Below are 21,917 nucleotides of genomic sequence, written 5' to 3'. Positions count from 1 at the left end.
GATTTCAGAAAAGGATAGTTATTGCAGTTGAACACGTACAAATGGTCTGAGCAGTTCTTTTGTAAAATAACTGAGTTTTAGTACTTTAAACACAGCTGTTTAAAATAGCTAGAAACTTAGGGTTTTTCTAGTTTTTTAAGTAATATAGCAGTGGAAGTGTCCAAATAGGAGGGGGTAGACTGTTAGGTTCAAATTAATGATAGGGTCTAATCAGTTAAGAATAGGCTTCTAAGCCTTATAAAGGACATTTAAGGATGGGTAGGCAGTATAGTCTCTCTTGCTTCCCCTGCTAATTTCTGATCTGCTCCCTTTTCCTTTGATTTCCTCAATCTTTTTTTTTTTTTCAGTTGGGATTTAGCGGCAATGTAGGTGACTGAATTCCCTGTTTGAATTGTTTAATTTTGGTTTAGTAATCTCTTTTTTTTCTACTCTCCATCCAATGCGAAACACTGCATTAGATTGCCACCTGAGAACATGTACAGCTTGCAGGCAGTTCTCAGTCAGGTAACCTCCTTTATACCTGGCTGGGCAGAAGTGTAGGGTGTGACATGAATAGAACTACTTATGTGCTTAAAATCAGGAATCTTGTTGAAGCTGAGCCAGTGTCTCTGCTAGATTTCCAATTTCCACTGCCTGCTGCCAAGTATATTAGAGCTGTCTATAAATAGGTTGTGGAATTTTTGAGTGAGAATAAAAAAAAGTCAGGTTCTTTTCTGTCCTTGCCTTTTAAAACAACAACTGAGAAACTTTAACTGTTTTTTTTGTTCTGAAACTTTCACACAAAAATCCTTCTGTTAAGTCAAATTAGTTTAGCTGCTACTTTAAAATTTTGTATTTTATTGATAGCAGACTCAAAATACAAGGAAGAATGGAAAGTGACTGGGAAGCCACACCTATGGAGCAGGAATGGGAATCAATTGTAGACTGCAGCATCTTCCAGACGTTTGCTTGATGTGTCCTGATGGTGCTTTGGGCTCTGTTTTAATACTCCAGCACCATCTGGCTGGCAGCATCTATGTCAAATTTGTATTATGCTAACATCTCAGATGAAAGGGAATTTTATTTATTTTCTTATGTGTGTTGCAACAGCATTCACAATTGTTGTAATATTAGTGAATAATGTATGCAGTGCCTAATGAATCCAGAATGAGAACTTGTGTGGCTTACTCTGAATGGCTGCAGCAGCTGAGCTTATTCCTGAAATTGAGGTGGAGCCTCCCTGGCAGAACTGGAACTGTGGTGAGCAGAGGACACGCTGCGGGTGTGTGTATTGGTACATCCCACAGCCTGGCAAGAGGGGATTTGTGGAGCAAAAGGAGTTAGGCTGAAGACGTAAGTTTGTGCTGTATATGTTTCTAAAGGGTTTTTCTTGGACTAGCTCTAGTGTGGCCCAGAAAACTCAGTACCCATTACAAGTAGGAACATATCCTCTAAAAGAAATCCAGTTTGCTCGTTCCAAGGCCACAGTGTAATGTGCATGAAAGCACAGAAGGTGGAGCAGATCAGGAGATTCAGAAACATGCCCCTTACGTGAAATAAAATACTAATGTAGACAAATCCCAAGTTCACACCACAAAACTATCAGGAATAAAGGATGTATTATGTATTATGTTTTGTTAGAGAAGCTAATAGATTTGTAATGACCTGATCACTGAATAATCTTCAAATTCAAAGCATTCACTGATGTAGTGAACTTAAGATTTTTGGTGTATGTGTTAGAATAGTCAATTTCTGAAGAAGGAATGTTGACTTTTTTTAGGTGTGAAGGTAGTGTTACAATGCTAAGGAACGTAAAAGTAGTAGGATATTTAGCTTTGGAGATTTTTAATTCAATGTTATCAAGATTATAAAATTATATAATCACAGAATGGCCTATGCTATTAAAAGACCATCTACTTCACCTGCTGTGGGTAGGGGACCTTCCACTAAACCAGGTTGCTTCAAGCCCCATCCAACGTGACCCTGAACACCTCCAGGGATGGGACATTTCTATGGGGAAAAAACTCCTCTGTTCCTCACCACCTGCACAAGAATTTCCTCCTGGTATCCAAACTAAACCTGCTCTCTTTCAGTGTCGTCATTACCCTTTGTCCTGTCACTACAGGCCCTCACCAGCTCTCTTATAGGCCCCCTTTAGGCACTGAAAAGCTGCAGTAAGGTCACCCCAGAGCTTCCTCCTCTTCAGGCTGAATAACTACAGCTCTCAGGCTTTCCTCACAGGAGAGGTGTTCAGCCCTCTGATCACTTTTGTGGCCCTGCCTATAGCAATAAAAGTATGTGTGATATTCATTCAAGTACTGATTAACTTTTGAGTTTAGACTTTGTACAGTGAATGCTTTGGAAGCTTCATGACTGTTTTATTCGTCAAGAAAGGAATAAAAGCCTGTTTTTCAAAAGTGTCATGCAAGTACATGTTGTTCATGAAGTCCCTCTGGGAGAAGGAAAGGACAGTATGAGGGAGTGATTAAAAGAAAACAATGTGAGACAAGTTTCGAGTATACAGTGCAGACTTTCAGCAGCACCATACCCATTATTTTATACCCAAGAGTAATTGTCTAAGCACACAGTGGTAGATTAGATACTGGTTGTTGTGAAAGGTTAAAAAAAAAAAATCTAAAACCTATGTAAAATTATTCCATTGCAGAATTGATTCTTTAGTTTTTGTCTTAGTTTACTAAATAAAGTTGCATCACAGTTGGTCTAAAATAAAAATTGTGCCACATGAAATAACAGCACTGAGTATTGTAAACAAATTCTGTGCTTCATCTGCTTCTACAGTGAAATTTTATGTGGTTATTTCTAGCTTTTGTATCATTAAACATTTAAATAAACGACTATTTCATCTATTAGTCATTTTCATTCTTAATTAAAGTACTTATGCCACTGTAGTGTTCACGTATACAACACTTTCTCATTTCCTGTGAACATTGGCTTTCACTGTTTGAAATTTTAGATATATTAGCTGTATCTTCTTTGTAGCAGATATTCTTGTGTTACTGGAATTTGAAATAAAGGTTGTCACTGTTGCTCTGCTTGCCTTTAGTAGAGAATTCTGACTGATGTCTGCACAGCACTGAGGCTTTCAATGTTTCTGTGTATTGCATGTGTAATTTTATATTAAAATAAATGGTTGTTTAATCCATCCCTCACATAAACGATACTTTGCATCTTGCTGCACATTTTAAATCTGATTTACAAATGATCACCTGAAATTCTGATGACTCCAATACTTAACCCTAAGGAAATAAGGAAAAATAAGTGAACTAGTTAATGCCAAACTACTGATTTTAAAATAAATACAAAATCTGTCAATATGTCTTTTGGAGATTTTGCAGCTATGCTGGAGATTATTTATCAGTTAATGCCTAAAAGTCAGTGTCATCCCTTCTCGTGATGCTTTTTAAATTGCCTTTTGTCATGAATTGCATGTTGCCCTTTGTAAAGGGAGAAAGCAGCAGTAGGGTGTAGGACAAAAACTTGTAGTCAAAAGTGCAATACATTATGTAAAAAAAGGCAGTAAAGACAGAAAAATATGAGATTACTGTGATGTGAATCTTGTTCTGAGTAGTTGATCCAAATACATATTGGTGCACAAACTAACTTTATTTCATGCATATCTCTAATCAAAGGGATGTAGTGATTGCAAACTAAGCTGTCAGAAGGCAGAAAATGGTGGTACCTGTAAAGGCTGGGACTGGTTTTGTAGAAATTTGGGAATGATACTGCTGCTTTGCTTTTTTACTGGATATAGAGATATTATAAATGGTTGCTTGGCTTCGGTATGTTCTGAGCTCTGCCGCACCTTAATTTAAAGCATTCCCTGTAGCAATAACTCCCTATTTCATGGACTGTTCTGGGAGGGTAAGTTTCAAGCTATTAGATTGCTCTTACTTTTTTTTTCTTTTGCTCCACTGTTTGCTTCACTTTCAGTTCCTTTGCTCTTGTAATTTGAAATGCACATGCAGCTCTTCCTGTCTTCTGAGGAAGGGAAAATTTGAATTTCTGTAGTTCAATTTAGCAGTGGTTGGAGAACATATGTTGCACAGATAGAAAAGAACCTACAGAAGAAACCATACTTTCAGAGACTCTGGGTTATAAATGAGGAGAAACATGTCTAGTCCTTTTTGTATGCTCATGTCCATCTGAGATTACAGAAAGTGTTTCCTTCAGCTGGTACTCTCATTATGCTGAGTGCTGATCCTTCTGCAGTACAGGAGAGCTTGGCAGCAGTATGGCCATATACCTATGCATGTGTAGTGCTTGGTGGTGGTTACAGCTTTAAATTCTTGTGGCTAATGCATTTTATTCTAAATGCACATTAGTTTAACAAATATAAGGAAAGTGTTCAAGAGATGAGGTTGTGAATGATGAGTCAAAAGACTGAGGAGGCTCCTAACTGATTTTTTTTGGCTTGTTAACTGCAGGTGACCCACAAGTAAATAATTCAATACAGTATTTTGGGTTACATGCTAAATTAATGCTTTAATCATAGAATTGTTTGTGTTGGAAGGAACCTTCATCTAGTTTATCTGAAGAAGAGCAGTAGTACTTGTTTTTCTGTTGGTCTCCCACATGTCCTGCTCTGAGCTGTAACATCATAACCATGGATTAACCGTAGGCGTGGTAGGTAGGCAGTGGCCTTTGCACTTTTCTCCCACAGACTCGGCAGAGGAGCCTGCCTGACTGTGGTTCCACAGGACACACGGCATCTCCAGTGGAAGCTTGTTTTTGCACAGCTGTGCTTAGGTGTTTGCAGGAGGTAGGCCACCGACTGGGGCTGTCACAAAATGTGCTATCAAAAAGGATAATTCCCAAGAAACCTGATGGAATATTGCAGAGGCATCATGGATTTTTCTAGCTCCTCCCATATCTGTAGATGAAAAGGTTATTTTTATTTTTGAACTCATGAGTCAAAGTACCATTGTTAAGTGGCTTTTTAGTGAGGTTATATGGAAGGCAGCACCAATTCATTCATGAAAGCATATAGTACCCTTGTTTTGTTCAGTTAGAAGCAAAACTTGGTGAAAAATAATGCAAGGTGACAAAGAGGCAGCTTTTTAAGTACAGGGTGGAAAGGAATTTTGGGAGTAGGATGAAGAAAGGAAGTTTGGTCATGAAATGCATTGTCTAAAGTAAAGCAAGTCTAACATGTATCACAATAAAGGGTGTTTAGAAACACATTATGTACAGGAACTGTTGTTGATCTCTTGTCCCTGATAATTGTAGTTCAAGAAAAATACCCTGTCCAGTCTGCTTATGTAGCATTCATTATGCACCATAGTACCTTTTAACTCAAGTAGTTTAAAAAAATCTCTCTCTTCATAGCCGTTCAGTTACAGCGCTTCTTCAATTTATACAGTTCTATTTATAGGTGGTTGTAATTTGGCAGTTAAGGATAATGGCACAGGCTTAATCTTGATACAGAAGAATTTAGCTTCAATGGAGATAGGTGTGCATGATTTTTCTTTGTGGACAGTAACTACTTAGTGTAACAGCAGAAAAAAAGGTGACTTAAATGGCCTTTGCCACTCTTGATTTTTTTCTTTTAATTTTTTCATTTCAGCACTCATTTTTCTTTAAAACACAATCTAGATTTAACTTAGTCTCAAGATGCATGATGTTAATTCAAACTGAAGTTAGAGAGTTTGATTTTACAATCACAGTGGACAATGTTGCATGTACCAGATCTTTGTGTGTACTTTTGCAGTATTTATCACTTCACTGTATTAGATTAGTATTGCTCATTTTAGTCAATTTGAAATCAAAATGGCTTCATTTAAGAGCCATTATTTGGTGTCTCAAATATGTCCGTATTTAGGTAAACTTATTTTTTGTCTGAAGCCTTCAAGTTCATACATATATGTATCTGGAGTGCAGAAGGTTGTCTTGTTTAATCTGAATATTTTGACTAAGGGACACTTAATTCTGGGAGGGTGGAGGTAAGTGGGGGTCTGTTTGGTTATGCCTTTTGAAAATGCATGAATGTGAGTAAAACTCAAAGGAGTAGCTCATATCAGGACCATAGGCTGAGTTTTATGCTCCGAAGTTATATGCACATAATCCTGTGAGTCTGATACTCATCCTATTTTGAGGGAGCTGTGCTGCTTAGGCTGTGGGGAAGGACGGATGTGGGGAAGGACGGATGTGGGGGTGTAACATCCTAAAATGAAGGCTGCTGCATTGTGATTAGCCTCCACAGTGAGGCTCAGCACACCGCTACTATCTGGGTTTCAAATATATGGAACTTGGCAGCCGATTTTTCCAAACATGTCATGTTTTTCAAGTGTGTAAGCATTCTTTTCCTTTGCTCTTTAGTTGAAGTGTTTGCTGCTGCCACATTTTCTTTGTTGCCAGCCCCACTCCCCTGGTCTGTATTTAATCTCCTATCTGTGATGAAACTCAGAAGTAGTTAGTGAGTCAAATACCTTTCAAGGCTATGGGTTTTATATTTTGCCTAGTTCTGTTCACTTCTCCACACTATGTATAGGACACTTGGACCAGGATATTGGGAATCGATGTGACAGTGTCGGGATTTTCTGGGTGGGATATGGGATGTTTACCATAGTTGCGTATAGATTTGCAGGGGAGAAATACACCAAGTGCTGGAAAACCTGAAGGCAGACCTAGTGTCATCTTGCTTGCTTCTGTGGTCGGTCAACTGTGAGACATGAATCAAAAGGAATTAATTCAAGTGTCTGAGGAACTACTTGTCTGTCTCTGCCTGCCCCTTAGACGAGGTGGCACTGCAGCCCAGAGAATTTGAGTGGAATAGAAAAAAGTGGTGGAGGTCAAAAGGACTGGCTTTGTGCTGTGAAAGTAAAACAAAATTTTATGGATACCTCTGTCAGAATCGGTGAACAACTTTGACCATAACCATTCTTTCTTTGAACATTTGAGAGATTTTTAAATTTGTTGAAGACAAAAGGGCACCTCAAAAGTTGGAGGTTGTTCCATGGTGTAAAACATTCTATCAAGAGTTCCACTCATTTAGTAACCAGTTGGGTGAGTTTTTTATATTGCAGTCAAGCAATCTTTAGAGATATTACTATGAATGGTGGCAACAAACTCATGTACACCTCAGTAGAAAGCCATTAAAAGTACTTTTCATACTTTTGTTTAACCTTTAGGTTACCAGTAGTAGTTGTAAACTTTTGTTTACAACTACTGGCAGTTGTAAACAAAAGTTTTTCTACTTTAATGGCAGTAGAAAGCCATTAAAAGTACTTTTCATACTTTTGTTTAACCTTTAGGTTACCAGTAGTTTAAAATATCATAATCAATTTACCAATTTGTTTTGTTTTGTTTAGAAAAAGCATATTAAGTTCTTGATTTTATCTTGACACTTGTCCATTTGAATTTTTTAACATACTTGCAGTTGCTGACCACATCTTAAGTTGCAGGGCTAAAGTTGATATACATTGCTGTTTTGTATTTGTACTAAGTGTTTATAAAAGGATGTGAAGAAGATGGGTATAGTCCTGGTTACAGAAGTGATTTCTCTTAAGAAGTCACCAGAAAAAAAAAATGATGGAAGACATTGGTTTTAAAAAAACAATATTGGTTTCTCACAGGCAGAACAGAAGGCAGGAGCTTCTTGGTGTGTATCTTCCAGTGCTGTGCTGTCACACTCCTGTAACTGTTATGGACAAACTTAGCACTAAGTTTTGTTAGGTGACACCTGTTTCAGTTTAAAACTTCAGGTTGAAATGTGAATAAATAGTAAATTAGTCTTTAGGACATAAAGAAATATGAAAACTTACTGGTGACCTAAGAAATTTTTTTTTATGTTTCATATTCTGCTGTTTTAAGTAGACTAGCAGGAATTTCAAAGATAATTATGTTCCCATATCTTAATGGAAATTACTGATCTGATATATTGGTCTTCTAGTAGGCCAACTTTATGGAACCATGTGATTATTTGTTGAGATCACATAAGGATCATTGCCTAAAAATTTCATAATGGTGTCGGCAGTTAGTAACCCTTAAATGTTTTAAATGGCATCCGAACACACTATTTCAATGACAGTTTTCAATGAAAGAGGAAGTAATAATCGGAGAGATTTCTCATTTTTAATATAATGAAAGTTTATTGGGAGTTTATTTTAAAAAAAAAGACCTTACTTTGATACTATAGTACTTGAATCTGAATTTAGGCTTCATCATCATGCATTAGTGCCATTTCTGACTAATCACTGAAGTTTGACAATAAATCTGACATCACTTCATCTCAAGAGATTGTTAGATCGTAAAGCATATTTAGATGGAAAATACTCAAGTGTTCTCTCTAGGTATTGGCTTAAGTTTTCTTAACTCATTAATTCGGAGTTAACGCATACGGGATATGGATGCAAGTTCCCATTTTAGTATGCTTCTCAATATTACTGATTTATAGTTTTTGTCAGTCTTTGATATATATAGACTTTGCTTTGTTTTCCATCACTTCAGTGTTATGTCAGTCTTTTCATGTTTTATTGTATTTTTATCAGAGCTGATTTCATTAGTATTCTGGGTTTTTGTTTTCCTGATCTTTATGTACAGGCAGCTTGTCAGGAATTCAGGTTCTGGGAATATCAATGGAGTGTTTAGATACTGACTGTCTTCAATGTAATTACTTCAGGGTTTTTCATATTTCTAGATGTTTGTGAGTTCCTTCTTTTTTGTCATGATGTTTGTTTTCAGTGTTCAAGAACAGATATAGCTGTATGTGCTAGTGCCCCTTTTTGCAAGTAAAAAGGTGAATAATATTTGAAAGATGAAATGTCAGTAAGTTATTTTTAGGTTAAACAAAAAGTCTTGAAATGTATTAATGTTTTCTTTATGCTGATGGAAATAATAGAAGACAAAACAATCAGAAATGTGCTTTTATGGAATTAGTTACAAGTAAAATAATTTTCCAGCAAAGATGTTTATTTTGTAAATTGAGAGCTAAGTGTTACCGTATACACAAAATCAGAGTGGCAACATTCCTCAGCATGTCAGTGATATGCAAAGTGGAGAATTATTTGGAAAATAGGTTTTTAAAACTTAGAAGTATATTTTACTTTAAAATAGTTTAATTGAAAAATAATTGCTCACTAATACAGTATTGGAAATAGCTTTTGTTTTAAAAATACTTCAGTGTTTTGAACATTGAGGAGAATTGTTGCAGTGTGGATTTTTTTTTAACAATTGAGACAAAGTAACTTGGTATGTAAATATATGCAGTGAAATTAGTACACTGAAAATGGGGTGGGAAACATGTCACTTTAAAGAGCCAAGGAATTTAGTTTTAAAAAATAAATAAATTAAACTTGACATTTTTCTACAAATTCTGATCATCAGGTTTCTAACTGTATTGTGTCTTTAAAAAGCTAAAAATTAGGTCTTTCTGTATTTGGTGTCAACCCTGGGAGCAATTTCTGAAATATATTCTGTGCAATCACTGCACCAGAGGAGCACTGGGATGCTGGCTTCGATATACTATGTTCTTGGTCAATTCGTAACAGTCTTTAAATTGGTATAAAAGGAATTTGTGTTTTCTTTGTATATTTAAGGTTCTTGTTGCCCAGACATACTACACTTACATTGCAGTGCTGGTCAAACAACTGATAGCACATTCATGAAAACCTGTGTGACATGGCAAAGCTTCAATATTAGAAAACTTTTGAGGGATTAAGAGTTGTGGTTTTAAGATTTGCTTAGTGAAGTATTTTACACTTTAGATACACTGCCTGTGTTCAAAGGAGCTTACGTATCAAAGTAGCTCTTTCCTCCTGAAATGTCTAAAAGATTTTATTAAAAATTTGTTGTAAAGGTTAAAAGAAAAGATGATGGATAAAGGAGAGGAGAAATGCACACAAATACAACTTGATGTGTCGCATCATGTACCAGTACAGCCACCTGCCAGCAAATATATTGGCTTTAGCAGATTTCCTCTCCGTTGGAGAGTACAAAGTAGTATGGGATTTGGAGGGTTAACTTTTTTGTCTTTTACTCTTGATGACCATATGGGTCTTGTTCATCTTTGCAAGTGTACTTCATTTTAATGAACATGGATGGGGAGTTACTCTTGAAGGTAGCTGTTTCCCTGCTGTATCTGATCCGTCTTTCTGGATAAAGGGTGTAGGCTGCAATTTTTGTGAGAGAGATGGATATAGTCCCCTGGGTGTCTTTATTTGCATAGCATTTGCTTACAAAACTTGGTCCAGAAGGAGATGGGGAAGATGCATTAAAACAAACCTTTCTTGAAAATAAAATAGCGCTGATGCAAAATACAAAGTTGACCATCTAAAATGCATAGTTTCTCAAAACTGCCAGTATCAGTCTTTGCTTGTTCTTTAACTTTCTAGTATATCTAATTGTTCTGAGTAAACTAACAATGCTTGTGTGGGGATATTTTTTATTGTATAGTAACTTTTTCTCTAGTTTTTCTCTTTAATTTATGATAAAACTTATGTAGGACCTTTCATGTTTAATATTAATTAAAATAACTTCAGGTTTGTTCGTTCTGTTCTGTTAACAGGTATCTGAAGAATTTTTACAAATTTTATCTTGGAAATTAGCTTATTCATTATGTTTAATTTTAGGAAATGGTGCTCTTGCAGAACATTCTGAAAATGTGCATATTTCAGGAGTGTCAACGGGTAAGTCATTTTTTGTAATGTTTAAATTTCATGCATGACTTAAATAGTAAATATTGAAAGCCACCTGGTATCTTATGAAGAGATATTTGGCTATAAAAATTATTACTGCCTTTTGCAGCATGTAATAAGGAATGAAGCAACTGGAACATGGAAAAATTCTCATAAGATAAAACTGATACCTGCATGCTCATGAACAGATTATGCCTTTCTAAGTGGACTGCTTAATTATTTTTCCATACAAACATTGAACTAAGAGAAAAGTTGATTTAAGTTGAATTGATATTTTCTTTCCACAGTAAAGTTTTTGTGAAATGAAATTTACTGAAATGTAATTTTGGACACTATCAAATAATATAAATCCAAGAGTTATGCATTTCACCCGATTAGATTTAACTGAAACTACTGTACACTTGACTGCACAGCTTTCCTTAATACAAGAAAAAAAAAATGTAGAACTCATGAAACTGAGAAAGTGATGAGATGCTGGGAGAATATGGGGTATAAAAGCAACACATACTGCTTAAAGGTTTCTGTGTTCTCTTCCAATAAGTCGATTTTAGGCCTCTCTGGGCAGCAGCCGCAGTTGGGTCTGTTGTGTGTTAGTGATTGTGGAACTGTGTGGCCATTGAGGTATTGGAGTATAGACTTTGTTCTTCAGATGCTGTGCAGTGTCAGCAGCTGCTGGGCATGGTTTATCATACAGATACTCAGAATATGTGCGAATGGGAAGATAAAGGCTCCTCAGCAGGTAGCAGAATACAAGCCTGATTCTTACCCTAGGAAAGCTGCCACTCATCTGTGGAATTCAAACTGATTTTCACACACCCTTCTCCTAAAATAAGAGTCAAAATGCAAACTTGTCCTTTTTGAGAACAGCTTGTACATGTTGCTGTAGTTATCCTTCAGTATTGCTTTAAACATTACATTGCTACTTGTATGGTTAAGTATTTGGATAAATTTATGGTCAGTGTATAGTTAGTTTTATACCCATTGCTTTCTATATCCCTTTTATTGTTCACCACTCAAAGACTGTTAGAAGTCTAATTATAGAAGATCTTTCTTACCCATTATTGTGCTGCATCATGAAGAATGCTGTTGCTTTTTAACAGTACTGGTGCACCAAGTATCATATATACTACATTTATGGCACACTGTAAATAATAAATATCAACATAGTGTCTCTCATCCATTCCAATTCCAGCAACAATTGTTCCAACAGTGGCGAGTAGCTAAGTCAGCCTAAAATCTCACTATGCAGCTTTCAGGGTATGTTTTAACAACCCCTCACTCCTTTGTTTACTGCAAGGGTTGTGTCACAGGTCACAATGCAGGCAGAAAAGCATCTGCTGGGCAAGGGGTGAATGGAATTTTTGACTCTGCTTTCAGTATTTTGGCCAGCATGCTTGAATAGGCAGTGCCAAGAAGAGCAGAACACAACGTACTTTGTACACAAGATAACAGCAGCTGGTAGATAGAACTTTAACTACTGAGAAGAAAGATCCATGTAAAAATAAATAATAATAATAATAATAACAACAACAAATATATATATGTGTGTATATATATAAGTATCTCCTATGTTCTTTTGTTTTAAAATAGCTTTCCAGATGGGGAAAATAAATACTGTACTCTTGAGTTTCTTTTTTAATACAAAGTGCAAGTTCTTCACTGGGGAATTTTGAAGTAACTGGAAAGGGGTGATCTGTTACGGACAACCTGAAGAAAGCATATAGAGTAGCCCTTTTTTTTTAAGGAGTATTTTCCTTACTGCTCTTTGTATGTACATCTCAAATGTTAAGTGCATAGCCCAAGTATAAAAGATAGGGATGAATGAGATGATTTTTGTAGTTCCTTTGAAATAAATTATGTCTCCTAAACATATTTTCAAACTTGCAGGTTATATGTTTCATCAGGCATACCTGGATAGGTTTATATTTTGCAGAACAATTTTAAGCAGAGTTTCTGTAAAATAGAACCAAAGACATCTGGCCTTTAATCTTTCTAAATCCAACTTTCACTTGGTGTTGAAACCAAGCAAGCGATTTTCTTGGACAGTTGCTACAGAGACAGGATTTAAAATGAAATTTTTGTCTTGATGGTAGATTTCCTGTCATGCTGCTGCTGTAAGACTACGTGACCTACCTTACTAAATTATGTTTTAATAGCACAGACCTCTGTGGCCTTTGGTATTTATGCTTCTGCTGTATATTATATCTGCCAAGTTACAGGTACATCTCTAATATATGAACATGCTTTTTCTACCAAGAACAATTAGTGGAATGTTGTCTCTTTGCATATAAGCTATCACTACAGAACAAGTGTTTATGCCTTTAAAATCTGAAGGGTTCAGAAATATTTTCAGGTCTGTCTTTGAGGTATGTTGAGCCATAATTGTCACAATTGCAAAACCAACTCCCCCATCTCCCTAACCCCTCACTCTGCATTTTAAGGAACTGCAGCACTGTTTTTTATATATATTTAAAAAATGGTTTCTTTTTACTGAATATGTTTCTGTATTGCAGAGCAAAGGGCATTTTAAATTAAAGCCTTTTGGTTTGACCTGGAGGCAAAGATTCCTATGCCTTCTTCCCCTGTAGTTCTCCAAATAAGACTTCCAGTGGCTCCCGAGAGTTACAATGCAATAATTATCCTCCCTATTCACCGTTTAGACTTTATCACAACATTATTCTCTTTTTACTCTAAGCTGTTTTAAACACCTTCAGATCATTTATCCAGCTGCATTCATGTCCTTACCATGTCCAATATAATGCATACCTTATCATCCTGTGGTTCACATTGAAAGCTAATTCTTTTATCTTTTCAACTAATCTCCTGGCATTACTGTGAAGATAAATCCCTAATCTCCCTGTCCCTGCTTTTCTGAAGTGACTTTTTTTCCTTGACATGTTGTTCACTCGTACTACAGGTACTTTACTTCTCTAGATCTTGCTACAGAATTTTTGCATAGGTTTCTTAATTATTTTCTTGTTATAACTTGTTAGTTGAATTTGGTACAGTAACCTTTACATTGGCTCTCTACTGTTTACCAATCAACATCCTGTAGTTTATGATAATGTTCTGTAATGTAGGATGGTAAACAAATTTCAGGAAGAAGGAAATAAGAAAAACGGTTGTGTCTGTTTTTAAGAAGTCTACAGGAAAACCCATATACACCAGAAAATTATGTGCGCAGCTCTTTTGACCATTATTTTACACTCTAATATGTGAAACATCCTCAGTCCTAATTGCAGTCTTGCAATCTACTGAACAGTTATATCAGAGTAACGAACAGAATTGCAAATAGATTGTTAATAGAATAAACGTTCTCAAAGGAAAGAGTTTGAAACAGGTAGGAGATGGATGAGTGGAATTGTACCAAAGAATATGAGGGCATTGAAGGGAGTGCAAGCAGCAACAGCATTCATGTAGAAATGGTTGTGCAGAAGGAATTTGTTCCTCCCCCCAAATATTATAGCCACCAGCATGAGATTTGAGAACATCTTGGGCAAGCATCACTTGGTGTCTTTGCTTCTTTACAGTGCAACCTTCTTAATTTCTTTTGTGCTTCTGCCTTGGTTGCAAACTCATTTCCTTTTATCCTGACTCATCTAATTTTCATTCTTCTGTTCTCTTTTAATACTTTAATTAAATTATTTCAAACCTAATCAGTTTTCCTGTAATTTTAAGTTGTCCTGACCTATATGACAAATGCTTACAGGGCTTCTAGCAATTGAGATTAAAAGTGCAAATTTTGTGCAACTTAAAGTAAGGATGTTTGCCTCTATTGATACATTTCTGCTTTATGGGCTGCCAGTTGGATTTTCTTCTTATCCCATATCCTTCTTGATGTTTGCTTACATTCTGCATGTTTACAATTACATGAATACCGTGTATGTTACCTTATAGTCTCAAAATGTCTAGGAGAAAATCCTAGTTAGGCAGAGGGTTAGGAATTGATTTTAAAGGTTTGCTATTGTCTTTATAAAGTATATTCCCTTTAAAGCTGTTCTATTTCAAAAGGTTATCCTTGATTTTAAAAATCTCGCTGAGAAATTACTCTCTCTCTAAAAGACAGCACTTCTGAAGTGCAGTGTCTGCACAGTTGATCTTGACTTCTCTACGCTTTTTAAGCAAACAGGAGATTTCTGTTGTCTCCTGAGTTATAAGTAAGAGATTTGTAGTGCATTAATACATATCCAGTATGCAAGTGTGTTTAGCTTGTCTAGCCAACTTGAAGTTAAGAGAGCTGTAATTCACTTTTCAAGTCCATTCCTTTTTTTTTTTGAACCCCCACTTTGTAATATGAATACTTTCTTCAGTTCTTTCTCTCTTCTACAGCACTTGTATAGTTTTGTTCACCCCTTATTACTGTGCCTGTGGTCATTCTTGCTTCCTCATGCCCACCATAGTCTGCTTCACTCTCCCTGTATTGGATGCTGTTGCAAATGCTCATATTTTGCGCTCAGCTCTGTAGTGTAAGCTTTACTGGAAACAGAGAAAAAAGACATCTTAATAAAAGAATAAAGAAATTACAAGGATAAGGTTGATTCTTCAAAGGATGAAAAAATCTTGAGTTTGAGTAAAATTGGAAGCTTTCATGTGCTCTGAAAGTACTACCTTGGTTATACAGGATTTTTATGTGGAATTTCTTCCATTCATACTTGCGTAACAAATATATTACTGTTTGTACTGCTGCAGGATTTATGTATGTTCATGTTTTTGGAGGTGAACTCTGTAAAACTGAACGAACACATGTTGAATGGATTATTTTTTAGGTATTTTAGTGCAAAAATTCCTTTGTCACATAAACTTAATATCTTCTTTAGAGGTTCTCAGTGACAAAATTTTACCTGCCAGTTTGGAAATATCTGATCTCAGGTGTGTGTTGTAATGTAAATTTCACCTCCAGGCAACTTTTTTGAAGCTGGGGACTATTTCAGTAGTAACCAACTAGTATGTGGAATTGTTGCCAGCATTTGCTAGCTTGGTATAAAACGTCTTATACATTCTTCTACATTTTTGCCTGTTTTTGTTTTCTGTGGTTTTTTGTTTTTGTTAAAACTGCTATTTCACTTTAACAACTTCATAACCAGTTTTTCTTTCAAGTCCTTACATTTAATGCCTGAACAAATGTTAAGTATAAAAAGATCACTTACAGAGGAGCTGTGTTCCAAATTATCATGGTGTTAGAGCACCACCTATAGGGTTTGCTCAAAATTTAAGAAGAAAGTGAATGATTGCGTATTCAAGTGAATAGTATCTTTCTCTATTTTGCAACCTTTTCATCCCAAGATATTAGGGCAGCTCCTGTGTTCTACAGTTAAGGTATGTTAATACTTAACTGTGCAGCATGAGTAAAGCTCTAAAAAGGAATGTGAAAAAATATTTAAAGCATTATTCTCCTACAGATATACAGGAAAAAGGTAAATTTACTGAGTTTTATTTTTGCTGCTGTATTTAAGTTAATATAGAAAATTCAGACATATGTCAGCATTTTTTAATCTTTTAATCCTTCTAAAATATATTTTAAAGTGCATTTGTTATGCCATATAGAAATACTTTAAAGTAATAATAATTTAAAATTATAACTTCTAATAATTTCAAGTCCCTATAGCATTGCAAAATTATTTTAAAAGCTTAAATGTGCATAAAAATAGAAAACAATAACCTCTCCACAGATTACATTACTGCAACTTTTGCACTGTTATAAATGCAGTTCATTCTTCATCCTTTTTGTTTATCGCATAAGTTCTGATTGGTTATTTTAATCAAATAGGAATTCTAAAATCTTTTGATGATCAGACAATAATGGAAGTGCTTCCTTATTTGTCATAGTTCTTGTGTTCAAACTACTGTGTGTAACTTACTGGGCTACCAGTAAACCTTGACAGCTTGCAGATTTTTGACTACCAGTGATAAAATTGAAAAATAAAAGCACAGAGGGCAGTTATTTTTAATGTGTTTTCTGACCACTGAGACTTCCTCATAATTTGAAGCTCTGTAGTGAGAGTATTCTAGCCTTCCTATTTATGTGAAGGTTATATATATGCTATATGACAAGTGTTGGATATGAGGCTGCTAAGGGGGGGGGAAAACAGGAAAACAAAACCCACGAACTTAAGTGTAAGTACATTACTTCAAATAAAATCAGCAGAACTGAGAACACTTGAGCTCTGGAAGGAACAGCAGCTGAGTTAAGGCCATGTAGAAAGCTACACCTATAATAAAGTAAGAGTACAAATGACTGAGTTACTTCAGTTGTATATAATTAGACCTATCAATATAAGCTTTCTAGTCCATTATCAGAAATGTAGTTCTGTAGGTCTCTCTGCTGCAGTAAGTGCTCTTGCCTTTCAAGCATTTGGAATCATGTTTATGAACATCATTTCCATGCCAAGAACTGGAAGGGGGGAAGTATTTAAATGATGGTCAAACACTGGTCTACCTATGACAGGAAATTTCAGCTACTTGATTATTTAGCTTTAATTTGCTTTTCATCTTCTAATGCACTTGTCAGTATACAGTGTAAATGCATGGTTAAATTGAACTGAATCTTTGTGACGACTAAAAATAAAATTTAAAAATAAAAAATCTTTCACTTTACTAGTTGTCAAAGTCCACATAGAATAATCTTTTTTAATCTGTAATAATAATTGACATAAGTAAAAACTGCCACACTGGTAGTGTTGGAAAACATCTTTTGGCTGACATGTTCCGTTAAAAACTCCTTTAGAAGTTGTGGGTTTTTTAATTGGTACGTCATCTAATGCACTCTGATATTTTCCCTGATTAGTGCTATTTGGTTGGGTGTGGGTTTTTGTCCTATATTTTTTCGTAAAAAATAAGGAATTGATCAAATTGCTTTCAATATATATGTGTATTTTAGCTTGTGGAGATATTCCAGAACAAATTCGATCACCAAGCGGGACAATCACGAGTCCAGGGTGGCCCTCTGAGTATCCTGCCCGAGTTAACTGTAGCTGGTACATCCATGCGAACCCAGGGGAGATCATTACTATAAGGTAACAGTGCTCCTGTATTATCCATGTGGATTGAAGAAGTACTAACCAGACATTTTTAACTGCCGCTTGTGCACATACCAGTTTTCTCTTCCGTCCTGTAAGTGAAGGATTTCAGTTCTGTCCTTTGCCTTTCCTTTTATCTGATTTGTTCTCACACAGCCATGTAGCATTTGTTTTTAGCTGGAGAATTGGTGACTAGAAAAAATGTCAATGTGCTCATTTATTTGAATCCTTTTAATGTGTCTGAAACATAAGAAATTTTCATTTAAAAGTGTGTAGAGTAAATGCTGTAATGCTTCATTGCTGTGAAGTCCCTTGGTGTGCTTAATAATGTCGGACAAATAGTGAGTCAATAGATAGGACTGCACTTTAGGAAGGGCCGAGTTTTGATATAGGGAGCTCCTCACAGTTTCCCATATCTTGTAACTTTTCTAAAGTAGTAATGTAAAAAACTTGTGGATTCAAGTTCTCATCAGTTCATTTCCAGTTACTGGTTTCTTGTAGCATTAACATACAAGTTAGTACTGCTTAGACTTGATCATGAAACTGCATTACCTGTAGATTTTCTTCATTTTCCAGTATAGACTTGTTGACCTAAGGAACTGCTCTTCATTATGAAATATTTTCTTTGACACAGTTACTTGTTTAAAGTACTGCTTCTTAATTTAAACAATCTTTCTACTGAATATTTAACTGGCATAAATGCAATGTAAAGTAGGTAAAACTGTTCAGCTACTAGAATGCTTTCTACACATTTCATACTGTTTATTTTTAATAAAACTCTTTTTCTTTCATGTTGTTTCCTTCCACTCATATGTATCACATTTCACTTCTGGCAGTGCTCTGTTGTCTGTGCAGACCTGTTTTGCACAGACTCTCTCCCCCTCACACGTCATTACCATGGCAGCTTGTCTTGATTGAGTGCAGCCACACCATGGCATTCCATGACATAAAGGTTGGGTAGCTGAGTAGTGAGACTGGGAGGAAATCTTACCTGAAAACATAGTTTTGAACAATTTAGCTGTATTTATAATGTCAAATCATATTATTGCCATAAGTGTAGCATTAGCTAAAATTCTCGTGAAATTTGGGTTAAACAAAATCACTTAGTAGTATATGAAAATCATTAAATGAGACACATAGGGACAATTTCATTAACAGAATTTATTTTTAGATTAAGACAACGTGTGTTTTTGTATAAAACTCCATTTCTGTAAGTGGTGGATGCAATATTTTATCTGACAGAACGCATTCTTGCTGTCCTCATAATCTAGATGTATCAGCACAAGGTTAAATCCTATTTCTACATGGGTAGAAAAGCTACTATTTTTACTTCAGAAATATTTCTTTATTTCAAAAAGAACTTCAAGCTAATTTCCATGTGTAGTAATTAATCAGATTGTTTGTGTAATATTGAGTTCAGTAGCAATTTTGATATTTTTCTTTTTCAGCTTTCAAGATTTTGATGTTCAGGGATCTCGACGATGCAGCTCAGATTGGTTAACAATTGGAAGCTACAAGAATATTGAAGGCTATAGAGCATGTGGCTCTTCCATTCCCTCACCATACATCTCTTCACAGGATCATGTTTGGATAAGGTTTCATTCAGATGATAGCATCTCCAGAAAAGGCTTCAGATTGGCCTACTTTGCTGGTATGTTTCAAATGATATGTAGTATAATTTTATGGTTTCACTTTTTGTTTCCTGTTCCAAGAATTATGTCCTTCTAATGGGGTAAGTATTGACTATGGGTATTTCCTGTAGTCACCTCAAGGTTTATTGAAATCAGAGAAAACACAGATTAGGTAATGTATTTTGATCCCATGCACAACTTGAATATTCAAAGTGGGAATATCAGTAAGCAGATTGAATGATTTTTTGGGAAGAAAAAGGTTAGCCATTAGTAGTAGGTACCTAGAAGTTCTTTTAAAATAGTTTAAGATTTGAAATGTTTTCGTCAGACTAAAATAAATTTATTAAAGTAGTTGGGTAAACTTCTGAGTATCATAAATACAGTAAGAGAGGAAAGAAATGGCAGGATATTTTTTTTTTTACATTTCTCACAGAATGTGCATCATTTTTCCCATTTCCAGAAGGCATACTATCTTTTAAAAAAAAAAATCTAAAAAATCCCCACTGCATTAATATTACAGATTAATCCAGCCAAGTGCAGACATGGTTCTGTACCTGCAAAATTTTTCTTGTGTAATTACAGGATGTGATATAAACTAGTTACCAGTAGTAATAGTTTGAGAGTGTTTTGTGAGGCATTCTTGCTCTATTGGATCTTGCCAAGAGGAGGAAGCCAGTTGTGGCTCAAGACTAGTTCCAAACTTTTCCTGACTTTAAGAGGTATTACAGTTTTATGTAATAGCATGATTATAGTGTTCTACATCATGATCATCCCAAATACTGGATTAGATTTTTCTTGGTTTTCACAATGGTTTCATGTTACCTTGCTCCCTCCAAGTGTATGCCTGTATCCATTCACTGGCCTGCTCCAGATCTCTGTGCACACCGACTTTTGGCTCCTCTCCTCCATAAAACAATTCATACTCTTACACACATCCAGTGCCACCCACCTTCAAAACAATTCCAACAAGATTCAGTAAATCTAGCCCTGATCTCTAGTCTAAGCTGTATTTGCTCCTGTTTTGTACTCTGCACTCTTCTTACCTAGTAGCTTCCTTCACTGTGGCAGTCTCTCACAAACAAGTTTCCAAGCAGGCTTATCCATCTCTATCACCTGTTCTTAAGTCTACAAAAAAGCTCTTTCTATGGTTCAGCTCCTTGCAGTTTAGCAGGTCTTGGGGAAGTAATGCAGCCTTGCATTTGATGCTGGCCCGGCTTTCAGGGCAGTGCTCTACCTGGGTTTGGTTCACCATCTCACCAAAAAACGTATCAGGGAGCAGGGAAGAAGCCAGTGGCTGATCCGTCATCCTGTGCTGCTTTTTCTGCCAGTGGCCCAGGTGAACAGTTACCCTGTGTCAGGCATCAGCTTCTGCCCTTTTCAACTCCCTCTCCAAGTAGGCACAGAGGAAAGGCAGCATTCCTTCCTGAGGGATTTTGAGAAGGAAAGATACCTTGGATAAGAGTGTGAAATGGGTAGAGGAGGGAAGCCATGGGCTTTGTAGAATTTTTCTGAAAACCCTTCCCTTTTTCTCTGGTCTTGAGACAATTTTGTTATGTAACCCCTCTTGGAAGAAGCTGTAATATTTTCAATAATAAGCAGGTTTTTATGTTAATTGATTTCTTCTATGTAGTGTTGTAGATTAGAGTGCTTAAGACTTTAATCCTAAATTTGTGAATGTCTTTTTTAAAAGAAAGAAATACTATTTTGGGGAAGTTTGTTCATTTTTTAACAAATGAGCCATACTGAAACTTTGGCTTGAGTTTGCTCCCTGTGTTTGATACAATACACAATTGAGATGAAAGTGTAGTGTTTCAGTGATCAGAGTGGTCTTTTAATGTTTTAAACCAATCTGTATATAGGAGAAGAGTTGACAACTGCTCTAATAATCATCTGGTCATTTCTGCCTTTGAGTGTCAAAAAAAGCTCTTGAATGCTAACACTTTTGCTATGCATTCAACTGTGCCATTATGTTTGGTTTCTTCTCATTAGCACTATGCAGTAGTGCTCAAATTAACACCTCAATAGACTGTTTAATTCAGTGTTTTTAAAGCTACTCTCAAAGTTGGCAAGTCATCGTAGAAAAAGGGGAACAAACACTAATGCATTAGTTACTTGGATGCAAGTTAAGCCTATCTGTGCTGGAATGATAGAAACACTACAGATTCCAAGTGCAAAAATGGCCCTTAGGGAGCCCCATGTTTAAAATTGGATGTTAAAGATAGGTCATGTAAATTGTTTGAGTTAATTCTTGTTTAAAGAAAATAATAGGTAAATATTTATATTTAATTTAAAACAAACAAACTAATAGAAAAAAGCATAATGGGTAGGAAGGGTACTGGGCTAGAAAGTAAATTTTGTGCCACTTTTACTTGCCTTTCTTCCCTCTGTCTTCCTCCTGCTACTTAAAATTTATCAGCCATTTTAATTTTGGGAATTGAAATGGGACAGAATTTACTAGTGGTGATGTAGAGTGAAAAATAAAGTTATTAAAAGCACAGAGGTCAATGTCCACGGTAAATGCATGAAAGACTTGTGTTAGTCCTTTGGCTGTAACTATATATGAGTGCTGCTAATGATCATGTGCTATCCTCAAGTCTTTTGTGGTACAGCTCCCAAAGTTATTCTTACTTAGTACATCT

At 35.8% G+C, this 21,917-nt stretch overlaps 1 protein-coding gene across 1 annotated transcript in view; it reads left to right on the top strand.

Moving 5' to 3' along the window:
- Nucleotides 1–21,917, top strand: part of LRP12 (LDL receptor related protein 12) — a 51,929-nt gene that overhangs the window by 18,895 nt on the left and 11,117 nt on the right. The window contains exons 2-4 of the mRNA XM_042035914.1: nucleotides 10,566–10,622; nucleotides 17,509–17,644; nucleotides 19,096–19,298. Of these exons, the coding sequence (XP_041891848.1) occupies nucleotides 10,566–10,622; nucleotides 17,509–17,644; nucleotides 19,096–19,298 (396 nt within the window). The remainder of the gene's footprint in view (nucleotides 1–10,565; nucleotides 10,623–17,508; nucleotides 17,645–19,095; nucleotides 19,299–21,917) is intronic.

Source organism: Corvus kubaryi, unplaced genomic scaffold, assembly GCF_017639235.1.
Source record: "Corvus kubaryi isolate FWS band 111438036 unplaced genomic scaffold, C.kubaryi_AGA036_p1.0 37385, whole genome shotgun sequence".
In the NCBI taxonomy this organism is placed as follows: Eukaryota; Metazoa; Chordata; class Aves; order Passeriformes; family Corvidae; genus Corvus; species Corvus kubaryi.
This window is presented reverse-complemented; position numbering and strand designations above follow the sequence as displayed.